This window comes from Mytilus edulis, chromosome 2 (genome assembly GCF_963676685.1).
Source record: "Mytilus edulis chromosome 2, xbMytEdul2.2, whole genome shotgun sequence".
In the NCBI taxonomy this organism is placed as follows: Eukaryota; Metazoa; Mollusca; class Bivalvia; order Mytilida; family Mytilidae; genus Mytilus; species Mytilus edulis.
Window position 1 is genome coordinate 32744825 of NC_092345.1, and position 23491 is coordinate 32768315.

Genomic DNA, 23491 nt, shown 5'->3' on the forward strand with positions numbered 1-23491 from the left:
TTAATATCTTTTTAAGCTTTTCAGTCTGTTTCTTTCACATCATGATTTCTTTTAATGGATGCCAATTGATGGCAACATATGTGGTTACATTAGCCTTTGGTGTAGGTGTTCCTAAAATTTTGTAAATTGATAATTCCTGCATTAGTGTTGGTTTTTTTTAATGTAATATCTAGTGAAATGATACAAACCATCTTCTTCAAATACTCTTTGTCTCTTGGACTGCTGCTCTGTAACATCTTCATAATCTGGGTCAATGTCAATATGTCCACGTTTAACAGCCATGCTACAAGTCTGAAAATATAAATATCTAAATATGATATGAGATAACAGTTAAGAAAGAAACAAGAATGTGTCCATAGTACAGGGATGCCCCACTCGCACTATCATTTTCCATGTTCGGTGGACTCTGAAATTGGAATCAAAATTAATTTGGAATTAAAATTAGAAGGATCATATCATAGGGAACATGTGTACTAAGTTTCAAGTTGATGTGACTTGAACTTCATCAAAAACTACCTTGACCAAAAACTTTAACCTGAACTTCACACTATCATTTTCTATGTTCAGTGGACCGTGAAATTGGGGTCAAAACTTTAATTTAAAATTAGAAAGATCATATCATGGGGAACATGTGTACTACATTTTGTAACTTTCAAGTTGATTGGACTTCAACTTCATCAAAAACTACCTTGACCAAAAACTTTCACCTGAACCAGGACGAACAAACAGACGGACGAACTAACGAACAGACGGACAAAAGGAACCCACAGACCAGAAAACATAATGCCCATCTACTATTGTAGGTGGGGCATAAAAAACATAGTTGCAGTGTTTGGTTTATATGGTTAAATTTTAACTTTAATTGTTATGCTTTTTTTAACAGGCATTTTTTAATAAATGTAATAATAGTGCCCAAGTTATCTCTATAAAACTACTGACACAATATTCCCTTGATCAGGTTTGATCGCATATAAATACTCCTAATGGCCTGTATGTATAAACCATGAAAAATTTCAGGTGAAAATTATATACAATTATAATGAATTGATGACCAATGTTAAATCTACATTATTATAAAGTGTACATTGCACATGACATTGTATCTGAGATTTCTTAATTTTACAGCAATCTTATCTGTGAAAAATCATTACACAGCAAGTGATCGTATAGTCCGAGATTACTCTGATGTCTAAGGTTGTTTTGCCAGAAAGCTAGGGTCCCAAGGCCCCACCATTATATATGGCAAAAACAGCCCTTGGAAGTCACAGAGTAATCTTGGACTAGTGAATGTATACACCTTTATCCTTTTAATCTTTTATTTGTATTTTGATTTATTTTTAATTTAATTTATACAGAAATCGCCATGAATTGAAAGCATGTATAAAAGCCTCAACAGGCTTCTACACTACCAATACAGATGTCATCATGTCAAATAAATGACATATCTCATTTAAAAAGGCTCTGCAATTGTTAATACTTTATCTTCCTTTAAAGTCATAAGAAACCTCAAATTAAAAAAAAATCATGCATACATTGTACATGTATATGTTTTTTATAACTAAATGGATAGTTTTCATTATACAACTTATGTACATATACCTTTTTCTGAGGAAAATTCTTTAATTTGTCCACATTTAAAAGAAGTTTATTAGTTTTTAATTGCATGCTTCCAAGAAGCAATTCGCCAACATTTTTTCTGTATGCATAGTGACCTGAGCGTAACCCTCCTCGTAAAAATCCAGCGATCACAATACGCATGGATATGTCATTAAAATAAACAACTATCTGATTGTACATGTTTAACACGTGCTCAATACCCATGCTTTTTGTTATTTATTTACTATAAGGTGACAATTGGTAAACTTCGGCTTTAAAACACGGCATTTAATGAGCAGCCATATTTGTTAAATCATAACAGATAGAGAGAAAAAAAATTGACAATTATACGATATATTTGCGTAAAAAATGACAAAATCGTTCACAGAGTTCTAAGTTTATGATTATACATGCATTGGTTCAAGAATTGGATTAACATTATTTTTCACCACTCACTGGTTTCATATGACTTTAAAAGAAGTGGAAAAATATTCATTATAAAAATAAATAGGTTTTAATAGAGGGTATTTTAAGGTACAATTCGTACCCATTTATTTTAAATTGTGAGATTATTTATGCACAACTTGTTACATGGGGTGTTTACCAAATGCAAAAAAAATCGACCTGTCAAAACTGCAACAAGAAAGGATTTTTTTTATTTAATGTCAAAAAAAATATTTGGACGCAAATCTTCGTGTATCTTATAATTTAGTTAATATCAAGTAGTGTTTGTTCAGTCAGGCATGATAGCACTGTGTATACAGAGTTTGTTACGTAGATATCTGATTGTTTTGGTAGTAATTTCATTTTACGTTTCATGGAGGCCGCCATGTTGATCAATCAATGAAAGGTACAACAACTGTGATTGGTTGAAACAGATAGGTCATGATTACTCATGTGAAAAATTCCGCGAAACCAATGAAGAGAAAAAGAATAAAAGCACGTGTTACAGTTTAGATCAAAAATTTTTATCTGACAGAAATGTACGCCTCTTGCTTTAAAAAAAAAAACATATTCTACTACAAATAGAATTAATGAAGATATTAATATCTGTAATGAATATATATATAAAAAAAAATATAATAAAATATTTGATAAAGTTTTCAGTGGCGGATCCAGAAATTTTCATAAGTGGGGCTAGAAGTGGGGCCCACTGACTGCCTAAGAGGGGGCACGCTCCAGTCACGCTTCAGTGATTCCCTATATAAATAAATCATGTAAAATTGTAAGATATAAAAAAGTTAAACAAAAAATACTAAACAGAAAACCATGGGTTGACCATGAAATACGTGATCTTAAAAAAACTATTAAAGCAAAAGGAGCTAAACTGAGACGAGAACCATTTAATTTAGAGCTAAAATGTAAATTTTTTACCGTGACATGCTAAAAAACTTAAAAAATTAGTAAAGAGAAAGAAAATTATATTTAAAAAGAACTTATATGAAACATTAACAAATTTGCAAGAAAATGACCCAAAAAAATATTGGGAACTCCTTAAAAAATTAAAAAATGAAGACACTAAACAGGATGATTGTTTAAATATTGAATTAAATAACTATGAAGAACATTTTCAAAATCTTGGTAAAGCTGAAAAATATGATAACTCTTTTAAAGATAAAGTTAAAAAAGATTTAAATATGCTTGAGAGTACGTTAGAACATAATATTTGTACTGATAGTCCATTTTCAATATCAGAAGTTAAGAACTGTATAAAAGAATTAAAATCAGGGAAAAGCGCTGGACCTGACTTAATATCTAATGAAATTATAAAATATAGTAGCTTTGTTACAGTTTCAGCCATAGTTAAACTTTTTAATCTTATTTTATCATCTGGTATTTACCCCACCAGCTGGAGGAAAGCTTTTATTGTTTTAATCCATAAGTCTGGAGATAAAGAAGACATAATGTAACTATAGAGGCATTTCTATTTTAAACTGTCTAGCAAAATTATATAGCTCCATTTTGAATAAAAGACTAGTAAAGCATTATGAAAATAAGTTCTCCAGTCATCAATTTGGATTTCGTTCAAATCACAGAACATCTGATAGCATATTTATTTTAAAAACTCTTGTCACTAAATATTTGAAAAAAAATAAGAAAAAGCTGTTTGCTTGTTTTGTAGATTTACGTGGTGCTTTTGACTCTGTTTGGCATAATGGCCTGTTGTATAAATTGATAAATGATGGTGTTGGTGTGAAATTTTATACTACTTTGAAAAATATGTATAGTTTATCCCAGTCTGCACTGAAGATTGGCAATGAACACTCTTTGTTTTTTCAAATAATTAGAGGTGTAAGACAAGGGGACAGTTTAAGTCCTACTTTGTTTAATTGTTATATAAATGATTTACATTCAATTTTTGATGTAAATTGTAACCCTCCCGTTCTTGATACTTCAAGTATCCAAACTCTCAGCTATGCAGATGATTTAGTGTTACTGTCTGAGACACACCAGTGGCTTCAAAACGCATTAGATAAACTGAATAAATATTGCACTAAATGGCAGTTGAGTGTTAATACTAACAAGACTAAAATTCTAGTTTTTCAGAATATTTATAAACAATCCCCACCCCTCTTGTTCAATAATAAATTTTTGACTGAAGTTAAGGACTTTAAATTTCTAGGGAATATTATTAACTATAGGGGAAATTTTACAAAAACTACTGAAGAGCTGTCTAAAAAAGGCATTAAAGTTTTATTTTTATTGAGAAAATATATGTCCAATTTTAATTTTGTTCCCACTAATTTGTCATGTAAATTATTTGATACTCTTATAAGACCTATTTTGACATACAACTCTGAAATTTGGTTTATGGATAATTTTCAGTCAGCTTTTAGGGCATCTAATAGAGCTGCAGTAAATAATACATTTTGTGATACTCTTGCATTAGCAGAAAAATATCCCTTTGAAAAGGTTCATTCTAAATTTTGTAAAGCAGTATTAGGACTGAGAAAGACAGCCACTAACATAGGTGCCAGATCAGAATTAGGTAGATTTACTTTGGACTCCTATATAAAAACTCAAACACTCATGTATTTTTATAGAACAAATTGTAATGATATTAATCCACTGGTTAAAGAATCTCTACAAACAAACATAAATTTACATTCAGAAGGAATTTATTCTTGGTACTCATTTGCAGATAAAATTTTTAAAGAAATGAAAATAAACCCAGAAAATTACTCTAATAATAATGTACCTTTTAAACAATCAAAAAACATGTTAAAATGTAATATAAAAAAGTGTGTTTCAGAGGAACATGAAAAAAATACTTTAATTAAACTTTCAAAAAGGGATTCCTCATCCAAACTTTGTCTTTATGGGAAATTAAAAAATAATTGTCAGTCTGAGGAATATTTAAATTGCAATAATTTTATACATAGGCAGTTACTTTCTAAATTTAGACTAAGTGATCATTCCCTCGGCATTGAATTAGGAAGGTACAGAAACATTCCAAAAGCACAAAGATTATGTAAAAAATGTGAAGTCCTAGATGATGAATTTCATTTCTTTTTGTATTGTGACATTAACATATCTTTGCGTTCTAATCTTTTTGCTTATCTAAAAGACTATGTACCATTATTTCAACATCTTGATGCATTCAATAAACTTAAACACATTCTAAGCCCCATCCCTGAACTTGTTTGTCATATTGGAGTCTTCATTAAAGTCTTTAGAACTGAGGGAGTCAGACCCGTGTCAGGCAAGGTTATGATGGTGTTTTTTTTTTTTTTTTACATACATTTATAATTGAACTCTAATGTTCTATTATTCTATATATTGTATTGTATTATTTTGTATTTCATTGTATTACATTGTATTTCATTGTATTGCATTGTACAGTATAAAATTATTGTTTGATTGTATTGCTTGACCCTCATGGGTGTAATTTTGCAATAAAGATTATTATATAAGCAACCAATTTTTTCCCAAAAAAAAATTGATATTATTTACTAGAAGTCTCTAAAAACACTATATATATAATAATATATAATATATCATATATTTTTAAAAAATAAATATTAAAATTGATATTAGTACCTTTTCACTTTAATATTTCTTTTAAAAATATATATATTACACATACCAGAGACATCATGTGACAATACATTGTTGCAATGTATGATCATGCATGTATATTACACATACGAACCCATATAGAAAATGGACATTCTGATTAAAACTTTTAATGAAAATATCATCTATTAGTTTTGAAACAAAAAGTATTATACTATAATACACAACAATCTTAAACATGTTAAAACTGCTTTACGAGCGTTTCAAAAACAGTGTTTCTGTGCCTTGCTTTTTGGTAAATTTGTAGAAAGGTGCCACTGCAGACATGAAATGAACATAACACTTGACTGTTTCGTCTGCATCACTTTTGCAAAATTTTTTGCAAAAAAGATCATTTCAGTTTTCAACATTCATAGAATAAATGCTGTCATTATAGATTTCTATGCATCGTGTCGGTACAATCTCTTGTTATTAATCTTATAATATTTCATTGCACCATAGTAGATTATTATAGTTTCGCCGGTTTAAATTTAAAGTACTCCTAAACCGGCTGTAGCTTTCCATGATCAGTCGAAAAACAAGTTTGTTTGATGACAAAGGAGTAGGTCCGGTAAGGGCCGATTTTGGCCCCAAATTTCAGTTTCATCTAATGAGATATTTAGGACACTTTTTAAACACTTAAGTGTCTATTTCAATTGATTCGATTAGTTTATGTAAAAGATTTTGATTCAGTCATTAAAAACGCTCCGATTGAAGCTTAAATATGAAAAATCTATCAAATATGCCAAAAAACGTCACTTTTCAGATGGTTTTCGTCAAACTGAAAGTGGCCGCATCCGTGTTCATCCTCAACCTTTATATATATTATGTATTATCATCAAATACAACTTACATTTCAATATTATGAATGAACACGAATGCGGCCACTTTCATTTAAGACGGAAACCGTCTAAAATTTAACTAAAATGCTATAATTGTGAAGATTTCAGTAATTAAGCATGACTTTATGATGCTAGTACACGATATGTACATTGTATTGTCAAAAACAGCACATATTTATGTAGCAGAAGCTAGCATTCTACTTTCCAAAAAATAGCTAAAAGATAACATTTTCACAATTTTGCAAAACTGCTTAATTTTGGGGCCAAAAAGGGGTCTCACTGAACCTACTCCTTTGTTATTTTCCATTTTCGAACGTTCAATGTTTTACAGAAATTAACGTATGTACATGTAATTAAATAGGTGCAGTTCACCAAAATTGAACGATTAAGAAGGCAAGTCGATCAAAACGATAGGTTATTAACATCTATAACCACATATATCATTTGGACATAAATAGTGTCCTTATAAAATATATAACATATAGTCTTGGTTAAAAATCTGAATTAAGACCGGCAAAATAGCAAATTTAAACTCTATATTAATCGGTATTTTGCCGGAGCCGGGAAAATAGCGCAAGGGGGCTACTTTTGTCGGAGCCGGTAAAATAGCACCTAAGAGGCTATTTTGCCGAAGCCACTGCCTACAAGAATCATACAATAATTTGTTAAAAAACGCCGGATAAGGGAAGACATCAAAAGTTCAATGATGGATAAAAAACTTAATTCACAGATTTTGGTCATTCGATCATTTGTCTATTTGTTTGGGTATTTTAAGAAATTAGTTATATTTACATGATTCAGGCGCCCGTCAATTTTTGATACGGAATGACCGAACAAGTAACACAATGAAATTGCTTCGCAACGCTCGGAAGCATTTTTCGGGAAGCGCATGCTTCGCTATACTGACATAGCTCGTATATTGACAGTGGTCGTCAGTATCGGCATATTAATTGAGAACACAGAAGAACTTTAAAGGTACCACTTATGTCCAAAACGTTTCCAGGTTCTTGTTTAGTGCTTATGATCAATACACATTAGCACTAGCTTGTACTTGACGGGATTTCGGATAAAAACTCCAAACACAAGGGAGAAATACATATCAACGGACCATCTATTTTTAGGGAAACACATCGACCTGATCCATTATAACACTAATCAATATTCAACGACAATCTCATATGTTCTAAAACATCAGAAGCTCATCGAAGAGATGCAATATGACGCTTATCAATTGTTGACACCTTAGCATTTAAATACAAAGACTTGGTGTAAGATTGTCAGAACGTCAGTATCAGAAGAATGTCGAAAATGAATCTCAGATCTTAGCACTAACCTGTGCTTGGAGAGGGGATTGATAATTTACGTCTTAGAATAATGATGAAAATTTGATAACATCAGTGAAGCATAGAAAATTATTTTGAAATCTTTCTAGGTATTTGCTATGTGCTTATGATAATACAACATTAGCACTAGCCTGTGTAGTGCTTGGAGAGAGATCAAAGGTTTAACAACACAGCATCAAGACCCAAGTTAAACCTACCAATCCCTTTCGCAGTAATATATACTACCTTGTCAATCATTTAAGGTATCACAATACAAAGATCTTTTCACTCCCAATCAGACAACTTTAAACTGATGTAATTCATTTCATCCTTCTTTATATTTTATAAATGAGGTACCAAAACTGTGTCTCAGATTTCCAAAAACACCAATAGAACAAATTTTATACCCAATTGAATTTAGTGGTCTCTTATGAATTGATGTTGCAAACTTCATTGAATAGTTTTGAGAGAATGAAATGCAATAGGAAAAATCTGAGACACAGTTTTGGAGGTCAAACTGTGTTGTGCAAGAATCTATAAAATATTTTGGGATGCTATGAATAACAAAGAAGCTAAATTCATTCAAGTATGGACATCACAATATGGCAACTTATTACACAACAATTAATTATGTAATAATTATGTCATAATGAAATTATCACAATTTGAAAGATTAATCTTTCTTCTTTCTTTTTGGTACCTCATTTATAAAATTTAAAGAAAGATGAGTGGAATTACATCAGTTTAAAGGTGTCTGATTGGGGATGAAAAATCTTTGTATTGTGCTACCTTAAGCTGATATAATGGCCGTTAGTTTTTATTGATGGAGGAATTCAGAAATCAGTCATATAGCGTCTGTTAACTTGTACATAATGATCACTTCACCTGTCATGCAACTTAGGAACCAGCAGCAGTGGACTAAACACTCTAACAATTCACCTAATGCATGAATATGAAGCCTCCCGTTCTCGGTAATATTTAAGGTTTAGCTAGGGTTAAAATCTATAATATGAGATTGATGGCGCATAACAATCATTAACAAACCTATGGAGCACTGCACATGGAAAATCATGTAAACTTCGTATTGCTTATCTCCCACAGGCACTTGTCTTACATTTTTTGTTCTTCTCTGTACCGTATTTGGTCATATATAGTCCGCATACATCCCTATATGTAATTGGTATATGGAATGCGGATTAAATATAGACGGTTTTCAATTTTTATATAAAAAAAAAATATTCATTATCGTCGATTTATTTTCATTTTTTCATCTATTGAAAGAAATTATATCTTTTTTATTTTCTGCATAATTGAATATTAAAGTTAAGTGGTGTCATCCTGCCTCGATCATCCTGCCTGAGTTATCAAAAAGGGTAATTGAGGATTAAGTATGGGTGTGTGACAAGTTGATAATAAAGTCAACTTTTGACAGTTGTTAAAATAAATTCCATGCTCAAAAATGGCATTTTCGATAAAAATATCATATAAGATTTAAGAGTTTTAAAGTTTTAATTACTGCTAATTTATTTAGATAAATGTTTGATCTCTATTTTTCTTTTGTTCCATAATATTTTAATTATTTCTTTTATCTTATTTGAACAGTGCATCAGCTTGGACAATCTCGGACAACTGTTACTTTTAAAAGGGATCTTTGATCAATAACTGTATTTTTATATCGAGTCAAATTAATAAACAATACAATACAATAATAATTCATTAACGTCTCACGATCAATAATACAGTGTACACATTTCACATTATAAAAGTAAAACTTTTTAAAATTATTTATGCCATTCTAAACAGAATTATGAGAGACTGATTAAAAAAGAATTAGTATTTACAAATTTTCAAAAAGCTTTTATAAAAAAAAAGTTAAATCATAAAACATATTTACGGGAGGAATTGTGCCTGTCATGCATATGATGAAGACATAATCTTTCAATCAGTTTAATTGAAGTCTGGAGCTGACGTGTAATCTGTTGTTATTTATGTATTTTTGTCATTTTGTTTATTTTCTTTTAATACATCTTCTCACATCAGACTCGGACTTCTCTTGAACTGCATTATCGTCGACAGCAGAAGGTCACCAATAGGTCTTCAATGCAGCGAGAAATTAAATTTCCGCACCGGAGGCGTCCTTCAGCTGGCCCCATAACAAATATATATACTAGTTCAGTGATAATGGAAGTCATATATTATCGCCTTTTATCGGTATGAAAAACATCTTCAACGTTCTAAAATAAGCTTAAATAAAATTGAGAATGGAAATGGGGAATGTATCAAAGAGACAACAACCCAACCATAGAACAAACAACAGCAGAAGGTCACCAATAGGTCTTCAATGCAGCGAGAAATTAAATTTCCGCACCGGAGGCGTCCTTCAGCTGGCCCCATAACAAATATATATACTAGTTCAGTGATAATGGAAGTCATACTAAACTCCAAATTATACACAAGAAACTAAAATTAAAAATAATACAAAACTAACAAAGGCCAGAGGCTCCTGACTTGGCACAGGTGTAAAAACACAGCAGGGTTAAACAGGTTTATAAGATCTCAACCCTCCCCTTATACCTCTAGCCAATGCAGAAAAGTAAACGCATAACAATACGCACATTAAAATGCAGTTCAAGAGAAGTCCGAGTCTGATGTGAGAAGATGTATTAAAAGAAAATAAACAAAATGACAAAAATACATAAATAACAACAGATTACACGTCAGCTCCAGACTTCAATTAAACTGATTGAAAGATTATGTCTTCATCATATGCATGACAGGCACAATTCCTCCCGTAAGGGGTTTAGTATCATACCATCATAACATATATGAGAAGAACAGAACCCATGTATTGCCAACAACTGTTTTTTAAATAAATGTGTTTAGTTCCAATGCAAAGACCCTATAAGTGATTCAATATTAAAGCCAAAATATGCAATCTTTAATGACTTGACAGCAGTATCGTAACTATATCCCTTCTTAATAAGTCTATTTAAAGGTTTTGTTAGCTTCTGAGGTGAATACTGACATTTTTGTGCTTTATAAAGAATATTACCATAAATGAATGGATGTGAAATACCTGAACGAATAAGAAGTCTGTATGTTGAGCTATATTTATGAATGATGTCCTTGTACCGATGATAAAATTTAGTAAATGTTTTGACTAGTTTGTGATATCGAAAACCCTGGTGTAATAATTTTTCAGCAATACATAAATTTCTCTGATGTAAATCTAAAACTTTGTTACATACTCGAGCAAATGGTACAAGTTGAGATATATAAACACTATAAGATGATGACAAGGGAACGTCACCATCTAAAAATGGATAATTAACGATAGGAAATGAAAAATCATCTCTTTTATCATAAATTTTAGTATTAACTTTCCGTTAATGATATAGATATCAAGATCGAGGAAAGGGCAGCGGTCATTGTTAGTATTAGCTTTATTTCAAGTAAGTTCAACGGGATGAATTTCTTTAGTATACATACTGAAGTCGTCATTATTGAGACCCAATATATCATCCAAATATCTATTTGTATTATTAAATTTTTGTATCAGATGTTGTTTCGATGGGTCTTTGCTGATTTTTGTCATAAATTGCAGGTTTTGGCACATTTTTGTATCACATTATTATTGTCACTCGCTTAAATAAATGAAAATTTCAAGGAATTCAGCAATAGACTAAATTTTCGTTTTCAAAGTTTAAAATAAATGTTAATTACATGATAAAAGCTCTACTATTTCATTGTTTATGACTTTATAAATTTTTTAATCAAATAAAAAATATTACACAAAAAAATTTATTGAGCAACCAATTTTCTATATTATATTTATCTTATGATAGACTTGAAGTCAAGTGATAATTAATAACATGCAAATAAAAGGTCACTATCAAAGGATTTTTCAGTGACCCAAACTTTTATAAAAAAAAATCCAATTAAACTTTTTTATTCTACTTTTTTTCACGATTTTTGGATGACGAAAAGAGGTTGCGTACTATATACGACCGAATACGGTATACCCTTGTAAAACACTATTATGGTATAAATGATTTTTGTTCTGATACAAGTGCTTTAGTTATCTCCGTCTCCATATAGTAGTTCTATAGATTATTCACAATTAACACAAAAAACGTCTTTAATCTTCCAAAAGGAGGCACTTTTTTTTTTTTTTTTTTTTTATCTCATTGGATATTTTTGTGGATTCTGCACTGCTACAGACATAATCATGCATTCTACAGTATATTTGTCTATGTTTACTGCTGATTGTTTCTGCAAGATGTTTTTCATCTTAATTATTCTGAAAAGAAATAAACGAAAGGCTAAAATTTGTTTAAAAACCTCGTCTTTGAAACAACAGTAAATTTGATAGGACTGTTATAGGTTTAATCTTTTCTTTGCTGTCAGTGTTTCCTTTAAAAGTAGTATTCAATTTACATTGCATTTTCTATTCATATAAATTTGTTTTGACATGTCAAATGACGTATACACTATTCAGGTAAATGAAAACGAACCGTGACAGGACAAAGTATTTAGGTGCTGCACACAAAAAGACAAAAATTGTCAATTTGTATGTAACATTTTGCAGGTAACAATAAATAATAGTGTACACGCTGAAATGTCTTGTCTCTTGTACTGTTTTTATTGTGGTAAAAGATTATTTTATAGCCTACAATGCAGTGCCAGTTTTGCTCCTTGTTGAAGTGAACTGAATGCCCTTTAATTGATTTAATCAATGTTATTTGGACTAAGTTGGATAGTTGTCTTTTTGGCAATCATACCACATCTCCTTATTTTATATCATGGATTCATGGGTGGAAATTTTATACAAGCCGTTAAAGATGAAAATTTTATACAAGCCTTTAAAGCTGAAAATTCTTTATTTTCTATAAGACCGACCAGCAAATCCATTTGAAAATACCACTCTGAAGTGGGATAAACTGTGTTATAGATGCCATGAATATAATTGGATTAAGCTGTAAGTTTATCCAAACCATCACTTTGTGTGATGTATGTGAAATAACTTTCTACAAAAAGCAAATTATTTACAAGTTTTGGCCAAACATATATATTGACAAGTTGATTTGTTCAAGGACTTCAGAGAAAGATTCTCTAACCTAAAAATAGAAAAAAAGACCAATTTGGAATGCACATCTGTACTGCCCTTCTATTTATACACCTAGTTAACTTGTTCATAAAAACAATTAAAAAGTTTTTTTATAAATAAATTTATTCATCACAAACATCATTGCTCCCATAATTCAACATTTTATTAATTGTTTTTATATCAATAAAAAAATTCTGACATGATTACATTTAAAGTCTATGAACAGACATAACATTTCACAATAATTTAAAACAACATCGAAAACAAAAAATACAGTCATTTTAAATGATCTGATGTTAAATGCATTATTTCTATCATTTATGCAAGGAACCATTATAAACTGATGTAAGAATGTGGGTTTGGTTTGAGTAAAGCCAGTTCTACTTTTTTCCAGAAACATTTTAAATACTTCTTTACATTGCATATTAATTCTCATTGGAAGTACTTATCTGATAAATAGGTGATTCTTCCTATGGTAAGATTACATTGTAGTGTCTATTTGCCAATTCCATAATTGATCTTGTAATTAGAATTCATATACTGTGGATTCATTTTTATTCGTGGTATACCAATTTTCGTGGATTTCGTGGGTAACAGCGAACCACGAATTTAAGAATTCAACGAAGAATAATCCCGAGAAATGTGTATTGAGTCGGATGTTTATTTCCGGTTATGTTATGCAGTTCAATTATAGTGTTGACTAGCGATAAACATTGTAACATAACACGTGGTTTTTTTTATTGAAAGAAAATACAAGTATTTTAATTAAATCTATAATTAATATATCTAATATCAGTGATAATTTACTTTTTAAAATTGATTAAAACTGTTCATGGAAAATAACTGCAAGTTGTTAATTACCGTGTCATAGTTTGGTTTACCAGTGATTAAACATCAATAGGATTAAGTACGGGGATATTGCCCGTAGGTAATATTGATTATGACAGGAACATTTATTTTCACACCTTATACTTATATCACTGTTTATTATATCATGATTAGGGAAATGAGCTTTCAATCATAAAGTTTTGAATGCCTTAAAGAATTCAGACAAGAATTTATAAATTGTAAAACAAACAAATAATTAGTTGTCTCTGTCCATTATTGTAATCGAAGTTATCAATGAACACTTTAGCCTAGAATGACCAAGCGAGCTTTTTCAATGAATTTCTTCTTTTTTGTTAAGTTTTATTATTGATCAAACCAAGGAGGTTAAACGATCTCTTAAATCAAAAAGAAATCCACGAATTACGTATCTATTTTTTGTTGTTGTAATCAGCGATCCACGAATTTACGTATACCACGAAACGTCTTTTTTTCTCTATCCACGAAAATTGATACCCACGAAAATAAATGAATCCACAGTATGTGCAGGTTTTTAATGTTTAAGTTTATCAAATCTTTTAAATGCATTTCATATTTCAAAAGCTAATAACTTTTGATACTAATGGTTATTTTTTGTTATAAATTGATTAAAACGCCTCGATAACAATTTCAACTCATCGTGCTTTGTCTCTGAGCAGCAGAACATGTTGTCCTGTTTAAAAAAGTGTGTAATAATGGAATCAAATCCCTTATTGGCAAATAGACTATTGTCAACCAGGTATTGATTTCAGCTCATTTTTTGTGAATCAATATGATTAATTGATTGGTATTTACTTATTACTGTAAATTCAGAAATTGTTGCATGCATTTATTATTGCGATTTTGTCATTTTAGTCTAAAATGTGATTTTAATTTTTGCGATATTGAGAATAATTCTGTTCAATTGATATACTAAATCATCAAAATGCAAGTTTTAATTATTGTGATTATAACCCTGTTGCATTTTTCGCAATAATTACAAAAACATGGCAATGATTTATAAATTTTCAGTATTATCTAGTTGCAAGTATTTCATGCCTATTCAGGATGGTTTGGACTGTGGGTGGATAAATCATCTGCTCATTAATCCCTGACAGATACAACATTTTATTTGTGCTACCATCATATTGGTTACTGTATTTTCAGAAATTATTGCAATGTTTTTATTATTGCAAAAATGCAACAGGGTTATAATCTTGTTTTGGAATTTTGTGTTACTATATGAATTAAACAGGATTATTCTTTTAAAATATCTCAAAAATTAAAATCGCATTGTTGTCTAAAACAACAAATCAGAAATAATAAATGCACATAATAATTTCTGAATTTACTATACTTTGACTACAATCCACTTATAAATATCTTAAATAAAAATGTTCCAATTTGAAACCCTGTGTATAATTCTATTTCTTCAAAATCTCAAAAAAAGGTGTAGAATTATATCTGTATATGCATTATAAAAAGAGAAACTTTTATGATGCCTCCTTGACAAAGACAAGAGTGCACACGCTAAATAAATGTTGCTTGCTTTACTGATTATAACTGAACTTTTCATAGATCTTTATGATCAAAGTTTTACAACTGGTATCACATAAACTTTACATTACTTCTGGTATAACATTAATTTTACAATATCAATGATCAATGAAAATAAGGTCATGGTCACATGAATACTGACTGACAGACATGTACACTAAACAAGCATTCATACATCAAATACATGTGACTTATTGCTTAAAGTATCTGAAAAACAGACCTAATCATGAAAACTATTAAATGGTTGACCAATTTAAACATGAAGATGAAAAACAAAGTCATATGAACCTTGCCAGGCAGACATGTACACATTACAATCATTCATCAAATATAGTTGACATTTTAACTATAGTATGCAGAGGCAGATCCAGAGTACCTACCCTTTGATGGAAAATGTATTATTTTTTATCATAAAATCATCCAAATATTTTTAAGTTTAAAAATAAACGTCCCTCTCTTTATTCCTGTATCCACCCTTTGTACCTGAAAAATGGACTTGACCATGAAATAATTATCTACAAATAAAGTATATTTTATAGTTAATTTGACTCAAATGATTGATTAATTGTTGTTTGTTTAAGGTAAGAGGTATGAAGTTTTAGGACAAAAAATAACAGTGAAAATCAGATAAAGTATCTGCCAGAGGCGGATTTAATTTCGTTGATTATATAGGGAACCACTGCAGCATGACTGGAGCAGGCCCCAGCTTAGGTAATCATTGGGCCCCCTCTTATGAAAATTTCTAGATCCACCACTGTCTGCATTCAATAGCCTATTTATCATCAACAGAAAAGTCATAAATCTCGTCTTCAAAAATATTTGTCATTAAGAAGAAAAAACACAATACATGTATATAAATAGCACTCTTAAGTTATAATATTTCACTTAAATATGAAAAGTTCTCAATTTTTACATCATACCTTAGTTATAATAAATTAGCAACAAACTTAACGTAAGAATTCTCATTATCAATTAACAATTTTCCTTACTATCAATCTGTGTTACCAAAATCAACAAAATGATAATTGTGAATTGAGGTAAAATGGCTTATGAAAGATGAAAGCATCTTATGTTAAGGAGATCAATGCGACATGATCAGTTAAAATATGACTCATTACAAAACAATATGAACACTTAACAAAAACTGAGAATTTTTTCAGGAATCTCCATTAACAGGAAGTTCATTTGTCTTTCCATCTTCACAAGTGTCACTAATCACATGATTATTTTGTGGACTTTCATTGGCTGGATTTTTAACTATAGAATTTTGAGATTGTCCATTGTTATTGTTGAATGTTGGAATATTAGATGGTTCCTCGTCCTCTTCTCCTGGTACTTGAAGCCCTTTCAATTCTTTGGCAAAATCTGCCATTCCGTATTGCTGTGCAATTCTAAGTCCTTCATCAAACAGTGTGTCATTTAATAACTTTGTCTTTGCATTTGGATCGAACTGTGCACGTAAATGTGCAGCAAAATCATCTCCATCCGCAGAGTTAGAAGGGGAAGATCCACCACTTTGTAAATCTGAGCCTAAAAAATTTAAATAATTTTATATTTTATCATGTTTTTTGTCATATAGTATCTAAAGTCATACAGATATGGAAACTACAAACGTTTATCATTCTACCCCCAAAAAGTACACATTCACATACTTGTGAGAAAACAAAGCTTTGTACAATTATTTTCTGCTGTTAGATTGCTGTCTCAACATCTACTTTTTAACTCATGTTTATGTTTTTGTTTTGTTTTACATTTTTTTGAACAGCGAGATTATCTCTGACTAGCTCTTTTGTGCCTTTGTTAAAAGTTCAATGCAATTAATCTCTAATGAGTCATCATAAACATTTCCTTCATCAAACCGACACTGAATCTCCCAATAAAACAGGCACGGTTATTCAGTTTCAGTAGGTTACATGACCCAGTCAGTGAATCATTCATGGTAAAATCCATAGACAGTTGAATATCATTTTTATATATGTTAAATATATATACACATCTGGGGTTTTAATTTTTCTTTTGTGTTTATTTTCTCTATTCTATATTTTGTCATTACATATCATTAAGAATTAATAATAATCATTGTAATAAATTGTTTGTAACTACACTACCCTTTTAGGGTGTCCTTGATTGACAATAAAAATATATTGTATTGTATTGTATAAGGAAATACTAGAACCGATTGGAATGATTGAACTTATTATACAGACATTAAGTAGAATTCTATCAACATCTTATAAGTTTTATTACCAAATACATCATCATTTAATGCATAATAAACAACATTATATTCATTGCAGTATTAATTGCTATCAATTGACTTACTAATGTCATCATCATCAAAACCAAGTTTGGGCATCCTGGAAAATCTGAAAAAAATAGGTAGAAAAAACATGTAACAACAGGCATAACCAGATGCTCTGCAGGGCACATCTTTATACAACAACAGGCATAAAAATCATAGTCAAACTACTGTAAATTCAGAAATTTATCGCTATGTTTTATTTATTGTCAAAAATGTGACAAGATTATCATTGCAATAATTAAAACTTGCATTTTGAAATAATTTACATGAATTAAACAGGAAATTTCTCAATAACGAAAAAAAATTAAAATTGTATTTTAGTCTAAAATGACAAAGTCGCAATAATAAATGCATGTAATAGTTTCTGAATTTACATTATTTCCTATCTGGATCACATTTTGACATAATTTATTGGCATCAATCACACCACCTGGTCATTAAATGAATAAAAAACCAAATCATTCATTACAGCACTTTTACATGATACTCAAAATCAAAGCACAGAAGTGCTTTAAAGGCTGTTTCTATCTAGTGAAGAGACAATTCTGTTAATGTAAATCAAAGCATAGAAGTGTTGTATAGGCTGTATCTATCTAGTGAAGAGACAATTATGTTAATGCTGTCAATATGTCTGTAGGTTTGTGTATACAAGCACTTTATTCATGTTGGATGTGCAAACTCTACTTAATTCTTATTATTGCGTTTGGTAATAAGTCTAGATTGAATTGTAAGTCTACAATTGTTTTATGACAAAGTGACAGTGATCTTGGTGACCATGTGGAGTAAGTAGTTTAAATTATGTCTCAATATAGCCTGAGGTTGTGAGTTTGAATCCCACAGTGGTCAGGTGTATTCAAGTTCAATTCTAATTGTCAAAGGACTGTCAGTTTTTCTGCTGAAGACTATGGTGCAGGTTCTCTCCGGGTAGTCTACGAAAATCAATTAGTGAATCCCAAGCCGTGGTTAAGGGGGTTGTATCTCATACAGCGTATTTCAAGTGTTTATAACACATGTGCTTGGAGGGACTAATAACACATGTGCTTGGAGGGACTAATAAAACATGTACTAGTACTATCTTTATACATGTGTTTCATCTCATAATGGGAAACCCAAGTTATCAAACAAAAACAATATTGCTAAGCCAAGCGAATGCTCTAGGTTTTTGGGATACTTGTTTTCACTTACTTGTTTACTTTCTTCATTTCTGCCTGCTCAGACAGTAGTTTTTCCAGTTTAGTGACATTCTGGTCATACTGATCCTGAAGAGGTTTAGCTGTCTCTATGTCACCTCTTTCCTGGGCTGCCTGTATCTGCTTTTTAAATTCATCTTGAGTCTGATTCAGTGAACCTATTTCTTTTATCACAGCTGACATTCTATCCTAAATTTATAACAAAACGCTATTTTAATATCCTATCCTAAGGCAATCAATATAAATACTAAAAATAGAATGATAATGATGTAAATTTCCTAATCAGTTCTGATTTTATATCTGTAAGATTTTTTTTTTCTTTCTAATATTTTAAAGAGTTTTTATTAAATACATTCTTTTAGATAGATGATAGTCAACAATAGAAGAAACATTACTGATTTAAAAGATCATTTGTTATCATTAAACCGGTAACAAAATGCCAAGAACAAAATGCATTCACAACCAATGCTGGATCCTACAAGCAAACCAATATAAGAAATCAATTGTCATTTCTTGCTTTTGTACAAATTGTCTTCATAATATTAACTATAGAGTCCTTCAAATATTAAAGTCAATTACAGTTTAAGTCTTAAAATGTCATGTGTATGCATATATTTCATAATCTTTTATTACAACTCCTAGAGAGGCATTTTTTTTGTCTTCATTATAAAGCAAAAAAGTCAAAACTTTATAAAAAAAATATTTTTAAAAAAATTGCCAAGATTTTTATTGTATATTAAAAAAAATTATGGTATAAATTATGTCAAAATGTGATCCAGATAGGAAATTGACAAATACATGTAATTTTACACATCAATAGTTAAACCATTATATAGGCAAATAACTTATAGGTTTGATAAAAACTTACATTCATCACTTGTGACCTTTCGAACTCGAATGGAACATACATTCCAGGATAAGTTTCTAACATTTTTAAGAAAGTTGGATCCAAGCGTGATCTCTTTGCTGAAGGTAAAACTGTTTCACCAGATCTGTTAATAAGAAAAATATATTACACAATAAAATTTTAATAGGTTAACATATAAAAGAGTAAATATTACCACCTAAAAAAAGTTTCTTAACTTGGATTACAGATTTGATTCGATTTTTGGTGTTTTAACGCCACTTTTAAGCACCGCTTTTTGGCTATTTCATGGTGGCCAGGTTTTTATTGGTGGAGGAAGCTGGAGCGCCTGGAGAAAACCATGACCTTCAATAGGAAAACTGATAATCTTAGTCAATAAAAATTGGAGTCCAGGGAACCCTCACAACCTGGGTTCGAACTCACAACCTCAGTGTAGACTGACTAGTGATTACAGTAGTAACTACTTAAACTACTTGGCCAAGGATGCCCCTCTTGGCCTACAGAAGATTTGACCTTAAATCTTTTGAACATTTTTAAAAAATGCAGTTGGTCAAATCAACTTTGCTTTATCATAATTTGTTTTAAAATGCAGTTGGTCAAATCAACTTTGCTTTATCATAATTTGATGATCAATGGTATGTGTATTGGTCAGTAAAGAGATTCAGGTGATTTTTACTAACATTTTAGACATAGCAATACTGGTTGGTTTTGCATATTCCTGATGAAGTTGAACTGAAGGAGAAAAAGGGTGGTTGCTGATCTTATACAGATATAAACATGCGTTTAATTTGGGTTTTACAAAAAATAGTGGACATTTATTCTATGTCAAAAATCAGTACACTACATGCCTCTTTTTAATAAAAGTTAGAATTCGCATAAAATTTAGCAAAATTGGCTCATTTTACCGTGTTGAAGCTGTTGAACATATTAACCTAGAATGTCCTTTTGAGTATTGGTATCCACTATCTTTAACAACCTGTCTTGCCAAGGGGAATAAGTCTTCTCGTCTTGTTAACAGGGTTGGCATATGTAAACATAATTGTGCTGCTGCCTCATTTACTGAAATCTGAAATATAAAATTCATCTATAAATGTCGAAATTAATAAGACCAATCACTACAATGTAGTTTTATATTTATAAGTAAAAACAAAAATTACCAAAATGGAAAAGACAATTATAATCCTATATCAAGTCTATTAAATTCATATCTTGTCAGTTCTTGTTCATTTGTTTTTGATGCGTTTTGTGATTTTGCCATGTGATTATGGACTTTCCGAATTGATTTTCCTCTAAGTTCAGTATTTTTGTGATTTTACTTTTTATCTAACAGCTATCCAAGGAATCATACACATTTATCATGTGGGACAAAAATAGAATATTTAAAAAATTCATGTAGGCTACTTGTCTGCTCTATGGTCGGGTTGTTGTCTCTTTGACACATTCCCCATTTCCATTCTTAATTTTTTAAATTTTAATTTCTGTTATTATAATAGAGGCAGTAAGACCTGTGAGTGTCCTGTAGATGTTTTATTATTTAATGAGCTATAAAGTATAATGTGGCAAACAGGAATACTTTTACAAAAAAATAAATGCTGGTAATGTTATTTTCTTTTTCTCAATGAATCAATGAGAATGATACAGAAAAAAATTGTGTCTTAAGTACACGGATGCCCCATCAGCACTATCATTTTCTATGTTCAGTGGACCGTGAAAATGGGAGAAAACCTCTAATTTGGCATCAAAATTAGAAAGATCATATCTTAGGGAACATGTTTACTAAGTTTCAAGTTGATTGGATTTTAACTTCATCAAAAACTACCTTTACCAAAAACTTTAACCCGAAGCAGGATAGTTTGAGGAACGGACGAACAAATGGACGGACGCACAGACCAGAAAACATAGTGCCCATAAATGCGGCATAAAAATATTTTGACAAAGAATTATTGTCATAGATATAAGAAGATGTGGTACAAGTGCCGTTGAGACAACTCACCATCCAAGTCACAATTTGTATAAGTAAACCATGTTTGAAAGAGGAAAATTTATATCTAAATCAAATATCTAAATTCTCAGAATCTATTTGATGTTTTAAAAATTCTTCAATTTTATCTTTTAGGTAAAGATGGTACATAATATTTTTTTTCTATTCTGAATCAGCAAGTGTACAAAACATGTGTTGTATCAAACAATACTCAACAGACTGTCAAAAAACTACAGTGAAACCAGATGTTACAGTAAAATCTGTCCACAGATTGTCAAGGGAAGGTTTTTCTTTGTTGAACACCTAATGGTGCATTACTAATATGTACTTCATTGAGAAATTATTAAAATCTTGTCTTTGTTGAACTAAGTGAATAAAATAGCAAATTAATGGACATCTTTTCCTTCACTAATAATCAAGTGTTGTACTTTAGTGAGTAAAATAGCAAATAAATGGAAACCTTGTCAAAGAAAATAATACTTAAATGTTTGACTGTTTGTGTATTTGATTTTAGTTACAAAAATGAATAAATTATTTAAAATTAAGCTCTCAAATCTAGACAAATTAGCATTACAAAATAAAGTCTTAATAATACAATTTTATGGAGTAAGTAATATTACAGTTAAATTAGTTATTCATATCAAGTGCACAGTGAGATTCAGATTTAAAAAAAAAAAAAAAAAAAAACATTTCAGGGAAAGAAACTTTTCTTTTCTTTTCCCATCTGACCATTTGAAATCTTTAATTTTTACAATAATATTTTGATAATTAAATTTAAATATATAGATAATGTACCTGAAGTAACCATCGCCACTACAGACAGACGAACAGGTGCACAGACCAGAAAACATAATGCCCATAAATGGGGCTTAATAAATGGGGCATAAAAAAAATTACAAAGAAGAGGAGTTTGTTCTAAATTACAAGTTGTGCAAGTCAACCACAGATATTTTTTTTAAAGCTACTGTACTCATGTCATAAAGGAATTAATTATAAAAGGCCAAAATATGGCCCCTATCATCTTTCTAAAATCTAAAATCAGTTTTATTCACTCATTGGCTTAAGAATAGGAATTGGCAAAAAGAACAATTCTAGGGAAACCATGATTTTTTTCGATTTTAACATAATTTATCAGTTATTCAGATAGCATCAAATTATAATAAAAGATATAACTAAAAAAAACACTGAGGAGATTCTTGACTTTAGAAATGCACACTTGTAAATGATTTTTTGTTCAAGAACAATCTCAACAGAATTATGACACATAAAACCAACAAAAGTTACCTCATGCATTGACATAGGTTTGATATTTTTCCTCTTGGAATCAAATCTGCCATAAATTGCTGCATATTTTCTCATTTCATCCAATCTATTAGGAGAATCATCTGGCTGTTGTTGCAGAGCCTGTATAAAGAAATCATGATTATAGAATATTATTTAACCTTAAGCATTGTACAAAAAATGTTGTTTGCATAAATTGTATTGATTGTGGTGTTTTTTATTTAAATCAAGCTCAATCTAAAACCCAGAAATAGTCCTTATCTCCATACAAGGTGCTTACTCTGTGTATAAATGCAGTAATTTTGACAAATGTTTGCAATGGCGATAAATGGTAAAGCAACGCTACTTGAATAGTGTAAGAAAGAACAAAGGTTTACTCTTCAAAACTAAAAACCTAATTTACTGGCATCGCAAGTTCATTTAGCTATAAATCCTGGTTTAATCCACCATTTTCTATTCAAAGGAAATGGCTTTACCAAGTCAGGAATATGACAGTTGTTGTTCATTCGTTTGTTGTGTTTGAGCTATTGTTTTTGTCATTTGATTAGT

The 23491-nt window shown here is 30.3% G+C and overlaps 2 protein-coding genes across 10 annotated transcripts in view; both read right to left on the reverse strand.

Annotated features, from left to right (window-relative positions):
* The window catches only part of LOC139511978 (YEATS domain-containing protein 2-like), a 48226-nt gene extending 45747 nt beyond the window's left edge, over positions 1–2479 (reverse strand). The window contains exons 1-2 of one of the 2 annotated variants that reach the window (XM_071299220.1): positions 2409–2479; positions 189–291 (exon numbers count right to left, since the gene is read on the reverse strand). In XM_071299220.1, coding sequence (XP_071155321.1) covers positions 189–282 — 94 coding nt within the window. In that variant the 5' untranslated portion in view covers positions 283–291; positions 2409–2479. Of the gene's footprint in view, positions 1–188; positions 292–1599 lie in introns of both variants that reach the window. The other variant, XM_071299219.1, reaches the window with a different exon arrangement.
* Positions 2480–14468: 11989 nt separating this feature from the next.
* Positions 14469–23491, reverse strand: part of LOC139511988 (NGFI-A-binding protein 1-like) — a 41670-nt gene continuing 32647 nt past the window's right edge. For 6 of the 8 annotated variants that reach the window (XM_071299267.1, XM_071299268.1, XM_071299271.1 and 3 more), the window contains exons 6-11: positions 22946–23065; positions 20586–20746; positions 19684–19807; positions 18811–19004; positions 17646–17689; positions 16178–16853 (exon numbers count right to left, since the gene is read on the reverse strand). In XM_071299267.1, coding sequence (XP_071155368.1) covers positions 16480–16853; positions 17646–17689; positions 18811–19004; positions 19684–19807; positions 20586–20746; positions 22946–23065 — 1017 coding nt within the window. In that variant the 3' untranslated portion in view covers positions 16178–16479. Of the gene's footprint in view, positions 16854–17645; positions 17690–18810; positions 19005–19683; positions 19808–20585; positions 20747–22945; positions 23066–23491 lie in introns of all 8 variants that reach the window. The other 2 variants (XM_071299272.1, XM_071299266.1) reach the window with 2 other exon arrangements.